Here is a 22,701-nt window from a genome sequence, read left to right as displayed (position 1 = left end):
GCCATTCGTGTGGGATACAATGTGCAAAGCAGCTCTGGATGTGTCACAGGATAGGGGACACAAACACAGTCCACTTACTGTTTTTACTTCATTGATTTTCAGGTTACTGGAAGTAATCCTTTTTATTTGCAAAGTATTTTATAGTTTCTAAAAGCCAAAATATGTCATTTATGAAGTATTCACAACCCTGTAGGGCAGATAGCATTAGCTCCGTTTTAAAACCGAGGGATTGGAGAGCCATACAGTTTAAGGGACCATGTAAGGATGCCAGTGAGTAAGCAGTAAAGCTGGGATTTGCACTTTTGTCTGCTGGCTCCAGGTGTGGCACTGAGTCAGCTGTGCCCCATTCCTGCAGCATCTTAACTCTGAACAGAAGTTTCCATCTATTCTAATCAGGTCTCTCTTAAGGGGAGGCACTCTGTACTGATCAACTCCTCATCATTTTTAGTTTTTTGCAATCTGATTGTTCAAAAGGTAGTCTTAGGGCAGTGGAACCACTCTGGCTGGCAGGTCCAGAAGAAAGTGTCATCGCCTGGGCTTGATAAACTGGAAGCTGACTATCTGACCAGCCCTGAACTCCCGGCATCCTGCCTTGGTTATCAGTCCTGGCCCTGATCTTGGAGAGGCTGAGAGCCCATCCCCCGAGTAATCTCACACTTGGACTTGGCGAAGTGGCTCGTTTATGAAGTGTGGAGACAGTGAACAGGGGGTGCCACTTACGGTGACGACCCCACGTTACTTCTCACCTCCTCTCCCAACAACTTTGAGAACTCTCTGTCTCCCATCACACCTCCATCTGCTTTCTCTTTTTCCTCCATGTTTCTTTGCCCCTCTGGGAATTCGTTGGTTTGGGTTGATCAGCCTCCTTTCGTTAATTGGCTTTACATGAATGAAACCTCCCTATTTTCTGGGCCCCTGAGCCCTGAGATGTCAGCTGGGCTTGAGCTGAAGGACTTTAAAGACTTAGAATACTTCCTCCATCTAGGGTCTTCGAGGTGACAGAGAGAGAAGCTCTCGCCATCCTCCCCACAATTAGTACACTGTACCCACGTGGTGAAATGCTTTGGAAATCACCTGTGTGGTCCCTGAGTTTCCGAAGCTCCCCCATGCACAAATGTGGTGACACTCACCTCAATCTCTGGACGTGATGAGGCATCAGGGGTCCATGCTTGTCCTCACTTCACCACAGAAGACACACCCGGCAAACAGAGAAGAAGGGCCATGTCCATCTCTCTGGGACCTGCCACCAGGATCCCAGCTCCCTTGAGGTCTGCATGCCTGATGCCCGTTGCTCTCCCAGCAAACCTGATGTGGCCGATGTGGCTGATTCTTTTCAAGAATGGATGCTGATGCTGTGTTGTCATCCTGGCAAAGAGTGCACTTTCAGGGTGACCTCTGGAAGACCCAGCTGCTTCACTGGCCTCAGGAGCTCAACCTCAGCGCTGGAAAGAGCAGCAGGTGAGAGAGGGAGGAAGAGGAGCTGCCTGGAGGGCTATAAGAGGAAGCATCCTCCCCTGTTTCTTCTTTCTTCCTTCCACTCAAGGCTCCCAAAGCTGGGGTTTCATCACTGAGTCCTTAGCAGCTGTGGGTACAAATAGGCAGGTCCTTTGTAATAAGGGCCCTTGTAATTTCAGGCTCCAGCTCCGACCTACCTGACCAGGTAAAATCATCCTGTGATGCACTCACCTGGCACGGTAGACATGTCCTTCAGTGCTCTTTCACACATACAGTTTCACGTAGATTTGTACTGTTATTTGATCAGTGTCTTTCTTCCCATTAGGCCAAGCTGCTTGAAGGCAGAGACCATTCAGTTTTCCTTACCTGGCAAAGAGTAGGCACTCAATAAATATTTGTTGAATGGATGAATTAATCTTCTCTGCTGACATCGCAGGAGAGGATGAGCTTAAGCTCTGGCAAGAAGGGTAAGCTCTGGAGATAGGCTGCCTGGCTATAAATCCTGGCTCGACCACTTACTTCCTATGAGACCTTCAGCAAATATCACCATCCTGTTCATTGTATGGTCCTGAATGGCGATAATAGTAGTACCTGTTCCATAGGGTTGTTTTCAGGGCTACATGAGCTAATATATGTGACCATTTCAGTCTCTGGGAAACACAAATGCTCAGTAGATATTAGCTAACTACAGCCTGCTTGTCGATGGTGGGTGGCTGAGAGATGCCTTTGATTTTGTCCTTTGCAAGACACAGGAGAAGTGCGATTCCCTTACACTTATGCAAGGAGACAGTTTTGAGAGTTAAGACAAAAAAGATATTCTAACTATAATTGTTCAACGAAACTATGGGCTATATCTAGAGATAGTGAACTTATAACTAAAGACAAAGGCATGGTTACCATAACACAGACAATGAGATTGTTGATGGAATCAGGATGTAAACCATGGGGATCTCTGGCAATGGATAACTCATCATAGGTATCTAGGATCAAAAGAGATTCAGTGGGAATCCCAGTCAAAGCCCATTTTATTAAAAAAAAAAAAAGAAAACTTCCAGATTTGATGGATTGAGATTTATCATATATCACAAACTCAGAGCTCTTCCAGTGAAGAAGGGGAGTCCAGGTGAAGTACAGTGGTTAGGAGAGCACAGACTTTGAAGCCAGAATGACCGGGCTAAATTCCAGGTGGGCCATCACTTGCTGTGTATCTTGGGCATGTGACTCAACCTCTCTGGGTTTCAGCTTCCTTGTCTGTGAAGTGGGAATGATAATAGGACACCAATCTTCCAGAGCTATTGTAAGGATTGAACATACAATAGCACACAGTGACATTGCATAAGCGTCAGAGCTAGTTAAAGGGATCAAAAAAACATCCCAAGTGTGTAACACGAAACCTCTCTCTAGCGAATGGACCAATGATTGTCCATTTTTCCTGGAAGGGGAGATCATCTGAAATGAAAGACTACAAAAGGAAATGGACAGGAGTTGGGCCTCATAGTCAAGGACCTAGAATGGCCCAAATCAGAAGGCTGGTGACAAGGAGATCTGAGAAAAGACCCTTCTGAAGGAGCACAGAGCATGTGACCGCCCACAAGTCCCCTCATGTGGGGTTGATGCTTGGCCATCAGGTGGACCAGGTGACCGTCTCTAGGAGGTCCTTCCTCCTCCTTTGCTTTGCCAGAGTTTGCATCCTCAGCAGCGCTTCTGCCTGCCCAGCTTCCCTCAGCTCCACATGCACACGTGTTCTCTCTACAAGCTCCTTTTCTGCTTAAATCATACAAGCGGTGTTTCCCATCGCTTACAACAAAGAGTTCCAATAAATAATGCAGACTCCTCAGACCTATGAAGTCAGACGCCCTGGGGCGGGGGTTCTGACGAATCTGGATCTTTGGAAGCATCCCAGGTCACTCTTACACATCCTGAAATCTGAGAACCACTGCTATTGCTGGACACCATCCAGCTCTGATACTCTCTGATCCTATGGTTCTCTGGTTGTATGAACTCCTGACCCCACTCCATGTCGCCTGATCCCCTGGGCACAGTTTTCAGAGGCTGAAGCCATCTCTCGGATGTGGAGAGAACAGGGAAGCAGGTGGCCCAGACTCCTCCCTCCCCTGCCCCCATTCCCATACGCCACACTCCTTTCTGCTGTGTGTCACCTGAGTCTGGGGTGCTTGTAGCAACCCACAATCAGGGAACGGGCACACAGTGACATTGCACACAGTGACATTGCATAATGTCACTGGTAAAAGTAACTTCTTTTCTTGGTAAAAGTAACTCTGTCTTTCTTGGTAAAAGTAACTCTGTCTTTTCCAGGAGCCCTGACTGCATTGTAGGGGGAGAAAAATCATGACATTTTGCCTGTACTTTATGGACAACTTTCTAGCAAAAGGTGAGTGTGACGTTACGGAACATGGGATGCTGGTCTCCCGTTAAAAACAAGAAGCACCAACTTGCCATCCTTCCCCAATGGGACAAGGGCAGTAAACTGTGTTCTACAACATCCAGTTGTTTCTACAGGGCTCAGTAGCATTTTTAGCAAGAGAGCAAAAGATGTATTCCCCTCCCCCATCCCCCATGATGGCAGTACATTGGCAGGCTTCCCTCAGGCTCGGGACAAGGTCATGTTTGGCTCCGTGAGGCCCAGCATGGCTGGGCCACCTTAGACATAGTGGGGCCCGTGGCCTGAGGGAGTCAGCCACAGGCCCAGCGAGAGCTGATCAGCACCCCTGGGAAGGGCAGGACTGCCTCGGCTATTTTGGGAGGACGTCAGCAGCTGTGCTGAAATGGAGGTGAGCAGAGAGGGGGGGAACTCTTTCTCAGAGCAGCTAATGGGACACAGGAGCTTTCTCACATCTCTGCCCTTGCAAAACCTCATGGCTGGTTTTTCCCGGCCCCAGATCTCCCGAGACATTCTCACCAATCCTCCTAAAATACCACTTTCGTCAGGTTAATTCTCCCGCTTGAACACCTGCACAGCGGCCCTCCCTTGAAGTATAAGATCAGTTCCAAACCCCACCTGCTATGCAAAGGCCACAACCACCCCGCCTCACTTGTCTCTCCAATTTGGCTCCAAGGATTCCCACAAACCCTCTCCAAGGCTCAGAAACTTTCTGCTCAAGCAGAGTGGTCTGTCCTTCTCTTTCCTGTGCCTACGCCACATACGTACCTGCAGGTTTTTGCTGGCAGGATGTCCCCTTCCTGCTGCTGAGCTCTACCCTACCCTGACGTGGCCCCTCCTTTCCTAGTCTTCAAATCCAGTGTTTGCCTTTAAATTGCCTCTTCCTTGTTCTACCTTGACCCCTACCAAAACAGATCTTCACTCCTCTATGGTCAACCCCGGACAGCCTTACCAGCTGGCCAGGCGGAAAGAGACCTCGGTCTGGAGGCAGAGAGTGCAAGTTCAAATCCAGCTGTGCCAGTTCTTAGCTGTGTGGTTTCTCTAAATTTCATTGGCTCTACAACCTGGCAAGGTTATCTCTGCGCTTGAGGATCATGTTATAAAATGTCCCCCAGGGAACACGGCACACAGTAGGTGCTCAGCAAGTAGTAATGAGCAGTAAAGTTGACGCTGCTCTCGGACCTTTGTCTTCACTGTTCATCCCCTCCCCACGGCGCTTAGCTCGCTTCTGTGTTCTTGGAAAGGACTCAGAGCCTATTTCCTGTGGTCTCTGGGGGTTTGTGCTCTGAGTTCACTGACTTTTCTTCAGTAAAATAGCAAAGTAGAGGGGCCTGAGCCTGCTTTGCACTCAAACGGGCAAGCTGGCTTCACAGAGCCCAGACAAATCCAAATAACAGCCTGAGGATGAACTCAGCATGTGCTTCTGAGAGAGGGAGCCTCTTGAGAGCCACTGTCCTCGTTGGAAAGCCAAAGCTTTCTCTGCCGAGCTGCCTGAGGACGCCATCAGCTTGCTAAGGAAACCACTCGGTTGTCAAAACACATCCTGGCTTCCCCTGTCCGAGGTGTCAGCCAGCATCTTGGAGAACGGCGGAGCAAGCTCTGGGGAGTTCAGCGCTGATAAATGCTTTGTAAAATGTCACGTAGGCTCTAGGGTGGATGCCAGTGTGGTTGGAAGTCACCTCTGTTTCAGAGCAATGGAAACTTGTGAAACCTCCAGCTTTCTCGCAGAAGCTCACATACCATATTTTTAAACTTATAAACAGTAAAAACGACTATAAATCTCCTGTCCCTAACATACCACAATTAAAAAAACTCCCCTACACTAAAAAACAATTTCCTATTTTTTTGGTCTTTAAGACCCATAATTCTTGTCTTCAAGACTCATTACCCCATCCAGGTCCACCTCTTGTTGCTATTGATTTAACCAATCCACCAACAAGTATTTATTATGCTCCACTGTGTGCCCAGAACTCTGTGGGGGCCCAGAAACATAACAGAAGAAAATACGACCACTGTCCTCAAGGAACAGCTTAAATCTAGTCGTTCTGTCCGATCTGCACCACCCAAGACCTGCTGGGCTTCGTTCAGGAGTCCATCAGACAATAGATATTTATTCAGCACTGCTGTGTGCCTGGGATACAGGATGTCAATGAGCCAGACGAGGTCCTGGTTCTCCTAGCGTTTACATTCCAGTAGGAGAAAGAAGCAGTGAGCAAGCCAGCAAGTTTTCTAAGAAAATGGTAAGTGCCGTGAAGGAAATTAGGTACGATAGGAAGACGGGATTGCTGAAGAGGTGGCAGGACTAATCTGTCAAAAGGGCTAAAATGTAAGGGGTTAAAAATCCCCTCCAGTGGGGGACCTGCACATAAACCCTGGGAAAAGGAAAGGACATGGGAATGAATTCAGAGCTGCTGCCCACTACATATCCATCCATGCCTCCTGCTCAGGTTCTGCTTCTTTCATGGCACTGAGCACGGTGCCTGATACAGAAGAGGCTGAACAACCACGATGAGTACCATTACTCACAATCTACCACCTGCCGGGCCACGTGCTAAGTACTCACCGTGCGATATCTCATTTGATTCTCACAACCACCATAGGAGGAAGGTCCTATTATCCCCACATGACAAACACAAAGAGGTTTATACAGAAAATAGGCTTCAGCTAGAATACAAGCTCTCGCATTCTACTTCCAGACCACCCGGTCTACTAGGCTGTAATGCCTGCAGGCATCAATGAATGAATGAATGAATGAATGCTCCTCTACCTGATCTGAGATCTCAGAGGGATCTTTTTTTTTTTTAATTTTTATTGGAGTATAGTTGATTTACAGTGTCGTGTTACAGTGTTGTTGTGAATGGATATATATATCCATTCTTTTTCAGATTCTTTTCCCATGTAGGTTATTACAGAAAATTGAGTAGAGTTCCCTGTGCTATACAGTAGGTCCTTGTTGGTTATCTATTTTATATATAGTAGTGTGTATATGATACAAATGGATATTTTATATATAGTAGTGTGTATATAATACAATTTTATATATAGTAGTGTGTATGTGATATAATTTTATATATAGTAGTGTGTATATGATACAAATGAAAGCAGATCTCGAAATCAATCTTACTGTTACCCTTACCAAAGGGGAAACATGGGGGCAATTAATAAATTCGGAGGGATCTTATTTCTAGCAGGGATGCAGAGGTGGAGGCTAGGTGCTTAGGCTTTGAATCATTGGAATCTGAATATTAAGTTGCACATGGGACATTGCTACACTCAAATGTTCGCGCCTTTTTCACTATCCAAGCAAATAGCTTCCTGTCCCAGACAAGAGGCAGTCTGAGAGAGGCTTAGTTTCTGAGGCTGGGCAAATCAAATAGTCAAAGAAATGGCTTTTTTTTTCTTCTTCTTCCTGTGTAGCTCACAAGAAACATTTGTGAACTGGTAGATTTTTTTAAGTTGTGTCTGAATCACTATAAACTAATTACAGTATTGACCTGTAAAGTACCCTGCCCCACGACGGTCGATAGCAAGCCTGGTTCTCAGACCTGCATTGGACCTGGAGCTGGGCTGAGATAAGGTGAGTCACAAGTAGTACATTTGGGGCTTCCTGTACGCTAGGATGGGGCAGTTTTTTTCCCACTCTGCAACACTGACTGGTCCACTCCCAGACCCCGATCCTGCCCTTTTCTCTGACCCGTGTAAATCTCCTCCATCCTCCAGATCCATCTCAAACACCTGATTCCTACATCTGATTTTGTCATTGGTGCGCTTAGTTTGGGCTACCCAGTAGGCTGTGAGCAAATAATTCCCCCCAGTTCATTTTTTTACATCTCATCGCTCTGGCACAGCAGGGAGCTATTAGAGCTCAATACATGTTGCCAAAATAAATCTGATGGTGTTCCCACTTGACAGGGGCAGGCTTGTTCTAAGCTCTCTGCTGGAACCCTACATAATAATAATAACTGACCTTTATTGAGGGCTTTCTTCCTAATCAATATCTGTGTAGTTTATTACATTTGCCTTTTGACAACTCTGAAAGAAAGCCTTGTTATTATTCCCATTTTATGGTTGGAAATAACTATTTTATTTATTTATCTATTATTATTTGTTTGTTTATTTAATTTATTTTATGGTTGGAAAAAAACTGTTTTATCATAAGCCATTTAGAAAGGTATCACTTGTACTTGGTCACATAGCCAATGACATAACTAAGATTCTAACTCCGGTCTACCTGCCTCCAAACTTCTCCCTAACCAAACACTTGACTGCCTCCATGCCTCCTCATGTGCTGGCCCCAAGGCTCCTCTTTATGCCCTCCTAGTCCTCCCCCACCCTCTGTCCCTGCATCCCAGCCCTTCTTTCTTCAACCTCCTGGGGCACAGCCCACCCCCAGCTGCTCCCTAGAGACCCCAAGTTATCCTCTCCCCACAGCCCTCTGCTTAAACTCCCATTTCCTAGATTGTCAGATTAGAGCTAAGCTGCATTTGATTTAACTAGTTCATACTAAAGTGTAAGTGACTGCCAGTCACTTCGATTTCAGTGAGAACTTGCCATTTGATGAGAGGATCTCCATCAACTCCAGGAACTGGGTCTGAATGTGTTCCCAAAGGAGAATTCCAAAATGTTTTGAGCAAAGGCAGCATCTTCTGGTGACGTGCGTGGTCTTCCCCAAGATGACCTCTTTAAATATTTATGTATGTGTCAGAAGGTCTGTGCCATATACATTTGCTTAAAAAATGTCTGAGGAGTTCATAGTTGGACCCCATGCACATACTCTATTCATACACTTCAGCTGTCTCATTAAAGTACACTTTTCACTATGATCCTATCACTGTTCCTTTATTTCAGAGAAATAGTCCCTTCCATCTCTGAAATTCAGTGTCCACACTCTATAAATCCCCTCTGCTGCTCACAGCACGAGGGTGGTCCAGGTCCAGTGTCAGGAAGGGGCGATCACTAATTCACAGCAGAGACTTAATCCTCAGCTTCGCCTCTCGGCATTTTCCCAGAAAAGATGCAACCAACCATGCCTTGCTGGGGGTAGCATCAAAGCAGCCCCTTCAAAGCTGCAGAACGAAGGCCTCTGTGTGGCTCTGGGGAAGCCCAGGTCTGCCTTGGTGGCCTCCAGCTGTCAACATCTGGAACCATTTCCCACTCGGAAAAGCCACCCAGACAGAACTGCCTGTGCCCGTGATTGGGCCCCGGGATGTGGCCAAGGAGGGCACGGGGAGGGTCCTGGTTACCCAAAAAAGAAGAGTCAACCTGAGCTGAGGGCACCAGCTCAACAGGGGGCATCACAAACTTTGTTTTTTTTTCAAAAATAACTTGACATGATATTTCAGTAGAAACATCAAAGAAAATATTAGCAGGTCTGGGGGCTCTCTTATATTTATGCTTCAGTTAGTCTTGTTTTTTTTTTTTTAATTTATTTATTTTTGGCTGTGTTGGGTGTTTGTTTCTGCGCCAGGGCTTTCTCTAGTTGCGGCAAGCGGGGGCCACTCTTCATCGCGGTGCGCGGGCCTCTCACTATCGCGGCCTCTCTTGTTGCGGAGCACAGACTCCAGACGCACAGGCTCAGTAGTTGTGGCTCACGGGCCTAGTTGCTCCACGGCATGTGGGATCTTCCCAGACCAGGGCTCGAACCCGTGTCCCCTGCATTGGCAGGCGGATTCTCAACCACTGCGCCACCAGGGAAGCCCTGGTCTTGTTTTTATTTTGAATTACACATGGGGGAGCACCATGCTCTTTTCTCTGCTTAGAACGTCTAAAGATTTTACCCAGTCCTGGGCCAGGGGTTGGAGAACTATATTACGTGGGACTGGGGTTGAGGATGTGGATTAAATGCCACACAGGGCCCCCTCATGTCTTACAGGTGCCTAAACACCAGTGTCTAGCACAACACCTGGCACCTGGGGGCTCAGAAAATTCCTGGTGGCCTGATTGCCCCTGGCCCTGCAGGCGCCACTGCTGCAGGTCAACCAACCTGGTGACCCAGGGGTCCCCCTGAAAATGACAGCAGAGAATGATGGAGAGAGAGACTGTCCCCTACCACTCCCACCTCCGCTTGGGTGACCACTCAATTCATCTTCCAAACTGGGACATTTGGGGAGTGAGGGGGATGGAGTGTCAGAAACAATCAAAAGACTTCGTTGACCAACCGCAGGTATACACTGCGTGTCCCTGGCAGGTGTGATGTATTGTCACCCTATCCTCACCAACATCTTTTGACCCAGAGTGACAATTTTCCCAGTTTTCCACCTCTAGCCCTCAGCTCATCCTCTGTCTGTTCCCTCCGTGGCTCTTTCCTGGTCCCCGAAACACTCTCCTGAATCCTCACCCTCATCTTCCTACTGCTAGGAGTCCCAGCTCACGTGGAATCCACCACGTGATCACGCACCTGGACTACACACAGGTGAGCGAAGGCAGGGCAACGGCCACTGTCCAACCAAGTCCTGCATCTTCCTAGATGCCTGAAAGTGTCCGTATCAAGGATTGCTCTACCACATCCCATGTGGGAGGCCCGGAGGGATTGTATTTGACTGCACGTCCAAACAGCTGGCCATAGGTATAACCCAGCTCCCTACCTGTAGCAGATGTCTCATCAACACATCACATATGGAGATAATGATGCCAGCTTGTACGTCCAGCGGCTTGGGAGGCCTGGGACCTAATTCCATGGTCCAGGTGAGTAATCAAAGGAGGATCAATTCAGTCCAAACAGCCTTGACACGGAGTGCCGGGTGTATTCCAGGCCCGATTTTAGGCACTGAGATGATTAGGAAGATGACAGACCAGCCAATTCCTGATGTGAAGGAAGAGTTTGAACTGCGATGGGCCAGAGGTAGGGAAACAGCTACCATGTTGGGGCAGAATGTGTTTATGATAAGAGCATGGGAGAAGGGGACATGGCTTTGGACTGGACAGACTGAGGATGGCCCTTTGAGGAGCAGATACTTGAGGTGTGCATTGAAGGATGAGTAGGATTTCAATGGGTGAAAATAAGTCACACATTCCAACCAAGAGGTTGACCGATGGGAAGGCACGCCGGTGGCGTCAGCTGCAGCCATGAGTCTGTCCAGCGTAGCTACAAAGCATAGGTGTCTTCGGGGGTGGATAAGGTAGACAAAGAAAAGGCTGGAAAGAAAGGGTTAGCCTCACATTATGGAGGACTTCAAAATTCAGGCTAAAGGGACTGGACTTATTCTGTTTAGGAGCCTGGGAATGACCTGACCATATGGATTGTCTTCTGGGGAGATTAGTTGGGAAGTTTATGTAGGGTGGGCCAGAGGCAGACAGTGAAAGGAACACAGAAGGACGAGGAGGAGGTGACTTTGCCATCTCAGACAATGTCAAACTGATGTGGTAATGATGTGGGATTTACAGGTGACTTCACTACAACTAAAGAAGAACAATAAACAATAATATAATAACAACGTGTACACTACGGAGAGAGGAAGAGAAGCATAAACTACAGTCAGTGGTCCATCCTGGATGTTCTGTGAGAAATTCGTCCTTCCAACTAGGTGCCTTGGCCACCAAAGCACAATTGGGACCACTCGCCTCAAGTTCCTAAGGGACATCCATTTAAAAATGCAAAGTGTTGCAGGAATAGAAAGGTTCATCAGCTGGCAGCTGGGGAGGAAAGCACACAAGCATCCATGGGCATCTTCTGTGTGTTTCCTGTAATTGGCATGGATCACCAAGAGGTACCCATTCGTGTTCGAGTCATCTCTGTTGCTTACAAAACATGCCGCAGGAACAGCAGTTTGCACTCTTTGGAGCAAAGCTGCTGTCTAAATCTTCAGTTTTATTATCACAGTGATTTGGAAATTGCTGATAAACACGACATTGCAATAGTGTCGCAGTCAAGCACTCAGAAGTTCCCAAAGAGTAGATCTTGTGTTGAAACAGGATTTATAGGATCATCGAAATAAGAAGCCGAAGACTCCTAAAAGCAGCCTTCAGATGTGTCAGGAGACCAATCACTGTAAAACTGAAGACTTAAGAAAAAAAAGGCAAAGCTCATTCTTCCCATGTAAAACTCAGGGTTCAGCAAGGTCACTGTCAAGGCTCACTGTGGGATCACATGGGTTTGACCTGTATCAAAGGCCACATGCAGGAGCTGACAGCCAGCGAGGCACAAGACACCGTGTGCTGTGAGCCGGCCACCTCCCAACCTGAGACACTCAAAGGACAGAGCGATGAGTGACAGGAGAGGGCTGCGGGAGTTGACAGGAGGGCTCCCAGGGGATGGACAACGGGGAAGATGTAGATTAATAAGCATTAAATGATATTCTCACGTAGAAAACAAACTTATGGTTACCAGGGCAGGGGAGGGATAAATTGGGAGACTGGGATTGACATATACATGCTACTATATATAAAATAGATAACTAATAAGAACCTACCATATAGCACAGGGAACTCTACTCAATTCTCTGTAATGACCTATGTGGGAAAGAATCTCCAAAAGAGTAGATGGATGTATATGTATAACTGATTCACTTTGCTGTGCACCTGAAACTAACACAACATTGTAAATCAACTAGACTCCAATAAATTTTTTTTTAAAAAATGTTCTCTCTCCTTCACTCTGCTTCTGAGATCACTTCTCCCAGGAGTCCCAGCCCAAATAACTCCCCTGGGCTTAGATCAACAACCCCCCCCCAAACCTTTACACACAATCACATTTCCCAGGGACGCTTCAAGCTGGTTCTTGGGCTTTATTTTTAGTTTTGTTTGTTATGATTCTTTTTTTTTAATTAATTAATTTATTTATTTTTAGCTGCGTTGGGTCTTCATTACTGCACATGGGCTTTCTCTAGTTGCAGCGAGCGGGGGCTACTCTTCATTGCGGTACCCAGGCTTCTCGTTGTGGTGGCTTCTCTTGCTGCGGAGCACGGGCTCTAGGCGCACAGGCTTCAGTAGTTGCAGCTTGTGGGTTCTAGAGCGCAGACTCAGTAGTTGTGGCATGCAGGCTTCAGTAGTTGTGGCACGTGGGCTCAGTAGTTGTGGCTCACGGGCCTAGCTGCTCCACGGCATGTGGGATCTTCCCAGACCAGGGCTCAAACCCGTGTCCCCTGGGTTGGCAGGCGGATTCTTAACCACTGTGCCACCAGGGAAGTCCCTGTTATGAGTCTTGCATTCTTGCACGTGTCTCCTCGTGTACAGGCAGGTGTCGCCTGACCACATCAGTCTCTGAGTGTCCTGAGGGCAGAATCGGTCTCCTTTCTGTCCCCACCACAGTACCCAAGACTGGCTAGCTTGTGCCAGCAGATGCCAGACACCTGTAGGAGGCAGAAGTGACTCCTCCTGGGCACAGACGTCACGCAGGACAGGACACGGAGCACAGGGTGAGAGGAGGGAGGCCCTGAGCACATCTCCCAGGTGGGCAGCACTTACTTCCAGGTCCTTAGCCCATGTCTCTCCGTGTCCCCCAAAGGAGGGGCTCCCACACATGCAAGAAAGAACCGGCGCCTACCTGGAAGGAGTGAGGAGTGTAGGTGGGCTGAAGGGGGAAGCCGCTGTCCTCCAAGGCTCTTCAGCCCTGAAAGGACCACAGAGAAGCTGCTCCTGGGGTCCAAGCCAAGGTCACCATCAAGGTGCATGTGGAGTTTCGTTCTGCACTTCCAGGCAATGACAGGCTTTGCATGCAGAAGTTCAGCTTTCCCACCAGGGTTTCTTCTGGACCCACCTCAGCCCCTCTTAGATTTTTCAGCTCCTGTTCCTGGTCTTAGAATAGTCCCCTAGAAGCTCTAGCCTCCAGGGCCTTTTGCCTCCCTGCTCCCACCTCTCGCCTCTCAGCCCTGGATGGCTCCGGCTGGATTTTTGGCAACGGCTCAGAAAATCTGCCGGGGTCTCCTGTTCATTGGCCAAACAATCAAGGGGGCATCTGAGGGCCTTTACTTACCCTCTAAAATTTTTAAAAATCAGATTGGAACCCATCGTCAGCCTTGCAGCAGAAATCCGCGTTGTGCTTTGCTTGGTGACATCGTCTGCTGCGTCTCTTTTGGGGGTGCCACCTGGAGGGCAGGGCCAGCTTCCTGCTCCAAAGTGGTGAGTGGCCCCTGGGGTGGTGCTGGGATTGAAAGTCCGTCTGGAGCTCTCCAGGGGGCCTTGGCTTCCCTGCCCCCCCCACCCCCCCCACCTGTCTCCACCAACCCTCTGCTTGTGCAGGAAAACACACACACCCTGCTAGTGCCCCCAGGTTCCCCACGTCCCTGTCCCCCACTCTTCACCTCGTTTCATGTCCTCTTCTGCCTCGAGTACACGTCACCCTTCTCTAACGGAGCACATCCATCCCCCGGTTACAACCTGCCCATTTCCTCCTTGGCTCTTACCTGTATTTAAAAGTGATACTCAGTGCTCTTTGGTGACCTAAATGGGAAGGAAATCCAAGGCAGAGGGGATCTATGTATACGTATAACTGATTCACTTTGCTGTACAGCAGAAACTAACACAACATTGTAAAGCAACTCTACTCCAATAAAAAAAATTTTTTTTAAAGTGATCTCTTATTCATTTGCTTCCTTGATGGTTGGTTCTCCCCACTAACCTGGGAAACCAACCAGGGGAGATCCCTGCCAGTTGGCCTCAGCGCCTTAGCAAGGTGTCTGCCTCATAGTAAATAATGTTGTCAAATAAATATTTGTTGAATGAATGGAGAAATGAATGAATGAGGGTATTAAGGACACTGGATTATAAAGGTTTCGGTTTTCCTCCTAGACAGTGAGTTGCTTGCATGTGGGCGCCAGGCCAGCACAGGGCTGGATCTCCATCGATTGTACTGCCGTGGCCTTCTCAAGAAACGCAGGTTGAGTTGAGTCAAATCAAATCGGAGGAGACAGGTCAGGGTTTCACAAGCACCCGGGAGGCAGCCCTCACAGGCCAACTGGATACAAATGAACTGATGCGGCAGGAACCTGCCTTGGGAGGTGGGGTGGCCATGGGGGGGGGGGCGGTGGGGGGATGGAAGGTCAGGCAGCTTTAATGAGAATGGGGACACTTTGATGCAGAGGGAGCAGAATGGACCACACAGAGAAATCCAGCCTAGGGCTCGGGGGAGACTATTTAACTACGGTGACCTTGGGTAAGGGGCCTCTTCCCTCTGGGATTCTGCCTGCTCATCTGTAAAATGAGTGGACCAACCAGATTATCTGCAACGTTCCTTCCAGCTGAAACATTGCTTGGTGCAAAGTTTGACATTAGAAGACACCGGCCAATTAAAAGGGAAGGTGGCAAGCATCTTACTCTGTCTGGAGACCTGTGGGCTGGAGCTGATTCACATCTTCCCACCACGCACACTGTGAGGGGCCCCGCCAGCCCAGGCCCATCTCTACAGCCAGAGAAGAGCCAGCTGAAGAGGGAGAAGGCAAGGGCATCCTCAAGGCCCCCAATGTGATGTCACGTCCAGGAAAAGACTTAGGGCCAAAAGGAGAAGGACGCCATCCTCTGGCCACCTGGACTCACTTCCTCCAGCCTCTGGGGGAGAACCCCACTGCCCAGAGCCCCTGGGCAGAATGTCCAGTTGGGCATTTTATTCCTCCTTCCTAGAAATAAAGCAGCCCGTCTCAAAGCCACCTAGAAAAATCTAATTTTCATAAGGAGGGAGAAATAAGCTCCATCTTCCTCATAAAGCCTTCCCTGGTCTAGGAAATCCCAGCCTCAGATCCCCTCCTTAAGCCAGGGTTGGTATTTGCAAGAAATGCAAGTTCAGTGAAGTAAAATCGAATCAGGGAGCCAGGTCAGAGCTTCCCAGGCATGACTGGATGCCCAAGAGGCAGCCTCGGTGTGACGGATAAATGGTTACGACAGGGACGTACAGCTCTCGAGCGAAGGCTGGTTCTAACATTCGTAAGTGACTACATTTTCAGTGGTTATATAAATACCTACAATAACAGCTTCAGTTGTGCCTCATGGCCTACGAAGCCTAAAATATTTACTATCTGGCTCTTTTCAGAGCTTTTGCCAACCCCTGCCCTAAATAACTACTGAGTCCCCCTGCCATTGATAAACTCAGGACTCCTACTGGGGTCCTGGGGAGAGACACCGGCCTGTAACCCTGGACCCCATCCCTCCTCTCTACCCAGCTACCCTTCAAGGTCTCCAGAAGCTTCTCCTCCTCTATTCCTCCTCGCCCTCCCACTCCTGACCCATCCCACTTCATTTTGGAATCCCCTACAAGGCACTTGATGGCACCCTGTCCTGCATGATTTGATTTGTTGTACACTGATTGCTTCCCCAATGGGAATGGAAGCGTATGAGGGCAGGGGCAGCATGTTAATATGTGTCCCAGTATCCCAGCACACCGAGCAGCTGCTGAGCAGATATGCGCTGCTGAGGTCAGCCCCAGGGGACAGCATCCCAGGGTCACACTCACCGTGCTCGGAGGGGACTCTCCACGCCAAGAGAAACACTTTGCTCCATCCCCTCCAAGCCTGGAAGTGCTCCTATCATTAACACGAGAATAAGTCACAGCCCAGTCCTACGGGAAGATTCCTCCAGGGCTGGTCCTCTGTTTCATTTTCCCTCCAGGGAGTGTCCCGGGCAGGGCGGATCAGGGAGCTGGGGCTTTAAAGCACGTGACAAGACTTTTCTTTCTGAACCTACCCTTGTTCAGGGTTCAGTGAGCATATGGGCAGGAGAAGAAACAGTAGGTGGTGAAAAACCGGGGTCCACATGCTCTGCAGGAGAGCAGCTGTCCTTATGTAGACACACCACACCAGTGCGTGTCTGCCCTCTGCGCGGAGGTTGCCAAAGTTGGTAGATTATAAACCCAGGGATGGTTTCTTGCTGTGGGAGCCCAGAAGGAACATCTGGATAAAGGTTTGGCTGGAGCCACTTGATCTAATTTCCTCGGGAAGGAAAATCAATGACAGCAGTGAAAGGGAGGGGGAGAGAGGACAGGAAGGGGCCCCTTGCCTCAGGTGACCTGGGTAAAAGACTTGACATTCGTCCTCCTTTCCTGCCAATCATGTGAACAGGGAAACCACTGGGAGGGCTGGAGTGAAACAGCGGGCCATTTCCAGAATCATAGCAGCAGGTGCACTGATAAGGCAGAGAGACTGAAATACCTGCACTGCCTTTGGGTGCCCTCCCAGTGCCCCAGGACAGATACCACCGGCCTCCAGGATGGAAAGCTGCAGCAGGGGACTGGAGTACCTCTGGAACCACCTTGATTCCCTTTGTAAACCTGCAGGGCAGCGCCCCCTCCTCCCACACAAAACAGAGACTAACGATCTCATTCCCGCCACTTCATCCCTGAGGCTTTGTATAAGCTGGGACCCATTACTGGACATTCTAAAGAGGCAGTCAGTCTATTTGAACCAACACCTGTCAGGCATCTGGACACATCTAAGACCTGGGCAGGAGCAGTTCTCTCTTTGCTGCTCAAGCCTAAAGGAAATGACCTTCAGGGCAAAGGTGGCACCTTCTCTTTTATCTTCAAGGTAGGGTGAAGCCCGAGTTGTGCCCACCCCCAGTCCCAGCCAGCAGGGGTGCGTTAATCCACAAGCGTTTGCTTCACAGCCTTAGAGGGCTTGGCGGTGAGACGGTGTGGAGGAGAGCTTTGGCAAGATGCCCTGCTTTTAGGCAGATTGTAAATTACAAACAAACAACTCGTCCCTGCTCTCCTTCCTTTACTTCCGGTGTGTAATGAAAAACAACAGAGCCCTGCAGGCACAATCCTTCTGTTTCCTCCTCAGATGTGTTGTTCACAGTTCCCCCCTGGAAATGACTCTGGGCAGTCACGGACCCTGGCTTTTATTCCTGCCTCGGCATCTCACTGAAATCCACAATCCTCAGACATCAATTTCCTAGATCCTCCTTCCCCCCCGCCGCCCCCCCCCCCCCCCCCGCACACCTGGATGTACCCTAGAACTAGCCATCAAGCTCACTGTTGTGGTGGGAGCCATGTGGCTGTGGACCACCAGCCCAACCTGGTGAGGATGTCAAACCACCAGTCTTTGGATTATTCAGCAGAAAAAGCAACAGCAGGAATCGGGAGCCCATTGCGGACAGCTAACCCCCCAGAGAGACACTGCAGCCAGTGTTACACCTACTGTGATGTTTTGCCAGAATCATCCAGTGACGAGGGAACAAAGGGATTTGTTCTGAGTTTAGGGATTACTCGGGGCAACGTTACAGTCTGTAGAAATCAGCCTTTAATGTGGACAAGCAAATCCTTCCATCCTCTGGCCACCTCTGCCATCACAAAGGCAAAGCATCCTTCTCGGCTGCACCACAGTTTAGGGGGTGGGTAGGATAATAAGAAGGTGCTGTTGCCTCTCTCTGTAATTTTCACACCAGGGCTGCCCTTTTGCCGACAGGTTTCGTATCTGGGAAAACCAGGCTTGTTCCTCAGAGCTGCTGAGAACCATGTTAAGAAGGGCTTAAAGCCTGCAGACCAAGGCTGGGAAACCCAGCCCCAGGAGACCACAGCGGGACTATGGGGGTGGGGGGTGGAGGGGTGGGGAGGGTCTGGTCATCCTTTGCCTTTCAGCTCCATCCACACTCCATGCTGATGGCTGGATCTAAGGCCACTCAGGCGTGTCTGTGTCCTGACAACCTGAGACAAACAGAATTCACCCCTCTATCTTCAAGGTACGGGGCAGGGGGGGTGCTCAGCAAAGAGTTGTTGATGATCAAATCATGAGCTTTCCAAGTTTTCTACCCCAGTCAAGGCGGGGTTTGCTCTGACTCCAGAACCAGAAACAGCAAGGGACAGACTTTTTTTTTTTTTTTAATTTCCAAAGATACATCAGCTGTAGAAAAACTAACCCTTGCCTCAACCAAGTCACATTTTATTTCCTGGGATGAAAATCAAGAGAATGAATTATCAGAAGTCTTCTTCCAACATCATTAAAATGCTTTTCGAAGAAAGTTACAAGCACTGTTTAAGGCGTACAGAAAAAGTTAGACTTGCCTTTCTTCCAGAACATTCCCTGCCCTAGACACAAAGCACCGACACTACATCTCAAGAAAGAGAGAGGCTTGCAGACACAGGAACCAGAAAAACCGGACCAGGGTCTCTGGCTCTAATATAAGTATCACAGGAGAACATCACAATAACCTTCTCTTCCATAAATACAACATACATCTTGAAAATATATCCAAAATATCTCCATCTGAACTACTGTACAAAAATCCACTCGCCAGCCATAAAAATAATATTTTCCCCTATACACAAATATAATCATATGTAAAGCAAATTTGGAACGCAGGGATATTGGTTGGGGGGTGGGTTACAAAATCTCTGGGGATCTGGGCTGTTTACGGTCATTTTTGTTCGGGTTATCCCTCTGCTGGGTATAGGAAACTGGCGACAAATACAACCATCTCCCAGTGCTCACCATTTCAACAGCTCCTGCGTCACGGAATGTGGTACTTTTTAAAAATAGGCGACCCTTGGTGTCATGGAAAGAAGAGGGAAAATGAGGGGATCAAGGTGGGGGTGGGGAAGCAGAAGGGGAGCAGTGGGAGAAGAGAGACAGACATAGGTTAGCGTGTGGGCTTGAAATACTCTGCGGCATAAAGTAGATCCCCAGGGTCAGGAGGCCTCCGCTGTCCCCGGGCCACGGCCAGCTGTCTGCCTGGGTCTCCCTTACAGATCCGTTTCCCGGCTGGTGTCCAGGCAGAGGGCATACAGGGATCTCCGCAAATCCACATTGCTCTTGGCCTTGAGGTTACACTTCTCCAGGGGGCAGCTGCCCCTTCGAGATCCATCCGCATTCTCCAGGGACCCCGCAGCCTTGCAGGGGGACGCCTTGCTCCAGCTGGCCTTCCGCTGGCCTGCGCTGGCCGGTCCTGTCCCCTGGCTCTGGCAGCCCTGCTCTTCCTTAAGGGCTGCCTGCTCCTCGTGGTCCGTCTCCCGGTGGTAGAAGTAGTTGAAGTTGGAGACGATGACGGGCACGGGCAGGGCGATGGTGAGGACCCCGGCGATGGCACACAGCGAGCCCACGATCTTGCCCCCCACGGTGACAGGCCTCATGTCCCCGTAGCCCACCGTGGTCATGGTGACCACCGCCCACCAGAAGGCATCCGGGATGCTGGAGAAGTGGGTCTCCTGGTTGTCGGCCTCTGCGAAGTAGACGGCGCTGGAGAAGAGGATGACCCCGATGAAGAGGAAGAAGATGAGCAGACCCAGCTCCCGCATGGAGGCCTGCAGGGTCTTGCCCAGGATCTGCAGCCCCTTGGAGTGGCGGGACAGCTTGAAGATGCGGAACACCCGGACCAGGCGGATCACTCTGAGGATGGCCAGGGACATGGCCTGCTGCCCGTTCTGGCCGCCGCCTCCCCCCGGCTGCTGCTCCAACAGCTCGGTGCCCAGGGTGATGAAGTAGGGGAAGATGGCCACCACGTCAATGATGTTCATGATGTTGCGCGAGAACCCGGCCTTGCTGGGGCAGGCGAAGAAGCGCACCAGCAGCTCGAAGGTGAACCAGATGACGCACGTGGTCTCCACGATGAAGAAGGGGTCAGCCAGCGTCCTGGGCAGGAGAGGCGCCGCTGTCGGGCCAGAGGGAGGCGCCGCTTCCCCGCTGCCATTGGCCTCCCTGTGGGGCTCAGGGGGCTGGTGGGTCACCGGGCGATGGCGCAGCAGCTCCCGTTCATCCCTGAACTCAGGCAGGGTCTCCAGGCAGAAGGTGATGATGGAGATGAGGATGACCAGGACCGAGACGATGGCGATGCCCCGCGCGGAACCCGAGCTCTCGGGGTACTCGAAAATCAGCCACACTTGGCGCTGGAACTCGTTGCGGGGCAGGGGCTTCTCCTCCTCCTTGATGAAGCCCTCGTCCTCTCGGAAGCGCTCCATGGCCTCGTCCCCCAACTGGTAGAAGCGGATCTCATCTGCGAACACGTCCAGGGAGACGTTGACCGGCCTCCGCAGCCGGCCCCCCGACTGGTAGTAGTAGAGGATGCCGTCGAAGCTGGGCCGGTTGCGGTCGAAGAAGTACTCGTTCCTCAGCGGGTCAAAGTAGCGCAGGCGCTTGGCGGGGTCTCCCAGGAGCGTGTCGGGGAACTGCGCCAGGGTGCCCAGCTGCGTCTCGAAGCGCAGCCCGGAGATGTTGATGAGGATGCGCTGGTGATGGAGGGACCCCGAGCCCAGCACCTGGTCCTCCGCCACGCCCAGAGCGGGGTCGCCTTCTCCCTCCTCGTCCTCCGGAGGCAGCCGTTTAGCCCGGGGCAGCTCCTGGGGCACCGGTGGCACCGGCCGGCCTCCCGGGTCCGCGCCCCTCTCGGCGCCGCCGCGATCCCTTGGCGCTGGCTCCTTGAGTCCACCGCTGAGCGCAGCCGTCGGGGGGCAGCGGAGCGCTCCCCCCGTGGCCCGGACCTCCTCTCCTCGCCTGACGGTCATGGCACCGCCGTTCTCCGGGGGCACCAGAGCGACCTCCATGGCCCGGGGGCGGGGGGCATGCTGCGCCCCTGCGGACCGGCTCCGGCGCCCCCTCTCACCCTGCTGGGCGCCCCGCGCCGGGCTCCTCTCCCACCAGCGGCCGGCCCAGCTGTGGGGCGGGCCGGGGGGGCCGGCGCGTTCTCCTCGTTCGGTCCTGACGTCAGGAAGCCGCTGCCCTGCTCTCTGCCTCTCTCGGCTCCGGCAGCCCGTTACCAAGCAGCCAAAAGCCGCCTTCCAGCAGATGCAACCTCCAGCCGCCAGGCTTGGCCTCCACCCGGCGCAGTTCCCCGCCTCCTGCCCTCCCCTCCTCCCCCCCCCCCCGCCTCCCCTCGGGGCACGGAGGCCGCGGGTGTCTCCCCGGACGGCGCAGCTGGGGCCCCCGGCGAGGGAGGGAGGGGCTGAGCTGGGCGCAGCCTGGGAGGGAGCCTGGGAAGGGAGGGAGGGGGGGGAGGGAGAGGGAAGGGAGGGAGTGGAGAGGATGGAGGGGCAGGTTGTACCGAGAGCGCGCTGAAACTCCCAGGGCAACCAGATGAGAAAAGCTCTGGATTTCAGTTCACCTGGGAACCCGCTGAACGCCGAGTGGACTCTAGGGGAAATGAATTGTCTTGGGCTGGAGGGATGAGACTTCGACATGAGTCGGAGTATGAGAGAAGACAGTCCTTTTCACATTTCTCCTTTGGCGGAAAGAGGGTTCTCTCTTCTTTAGGAAGAATTACAAACAGGAGGGGGCGGGGCAGAGCTATGGGCCTTGAAAAAAAAATATGTGTATGTGTATATCTCCAGACCAATGGAGAAGCATCTCTCTTCCCATCTCCCTACATACATTTTCGTCAAAAGGTAACTGGCTGAAAATTTACAGCATCTCCCTGCCCTTAGCCTCGGGAAAGCCCTGATTCCCAGCACAGACAGCGGTGGTCAGCTGGGCAGACCCAGCCTGACAGCCCCAGGCAGGCAGCTGAGTCTGGTGATTCGCTGCCTGACTTCATATTCCTACGACACACAACCTCTCTGCTCTCTCCACGTATCTCATTTGTAGAAACCATGGACAGGGAAGGAGGGAGAAAGAGATCCTGGTGAGAGCCTTTTAGCCTGGTGAAGCTGGGAGGTTTGGGTAGGGAGTGGGGCGGCGCTGCTTAAGGAGAGGGAGCCCCCAGGAGCTTGTGGAGTCCCCAGGGCTGGAGAATTCTCAGGAGTAGAATAAAAACCAATACTCACTTTGCCCTTCTGCCATACCAGGCCTATTCTCAGCACTTCACAAATCTTAATATTATGATCCTCATTTTTACAGATGAGGAAAATGAGATTGACTAACTTGCTCAAGGTCACACAGGTAGAAAGTGGCGAAGCTGGGATTTAAACCCACACGAGCAGAGTTTGGACCCCTGTTCCCTCCACCCAGGTCCTCTGTAGAAATGTGTGATCCCCTTTCCGATACAAGGATACAGATGCT

General features: G+C 50.8%; 1 protein-coding gene across 1 annotated transcript; it reads right to left on the bottom strand.

Moving 5' to 3' along the window:
- Positions 1-18,367: 18,367 nt before the first annotated feature.
- Positions 18,368-21,533, bottom strand: KCNA5 (potassium voltage-gated channel subfamily A member 5). The gene has a single exon (XM_059934424.1). It carries the CDS (start codon positions 21,249-21,251, stop codon positions 19,458-19,460), a length of 1,794 nt encoding a protein of 597 aa, XP_059790407.1. The 5' UTR covers positions 21,252-21,533; the 3' UTR covers positions 18,368-19,457.
- Positions 21,534-22,701: the final 1,168 nt, after the last annotated feature.

This window comes from Balaenoptera ricei, chromosome 10 (genome assembly GCF_028023285.1).
Source record: "Balaenoptera ricei isolate mBalRic1 chromosome 10, mBalRic1.hap2, whole genome shotgun sequence".
Lineage (NCBI taxonomy): Eukaryota > Metazoa > Chordata > Mammalia > Artiodactyla > Balaenopteridae > Balaenoptera > Balaenoptera ricei.
The sequence above is the reverse complement of the archived record's forward strand: the minus strand, read 5'-3'. Positions and strand labels throughout refer to the sequence as shown.

Bases quoted from the DNA above. Each gene is read 5' to 3' on its own strand.
- KCNA5 (XM_059934424.1), bottom strand. From the start codon at position 21,251: ATGGAGGTCGCTCTGGTGCCCCCGGAGAACGGCGGTGCCATGACCGTC.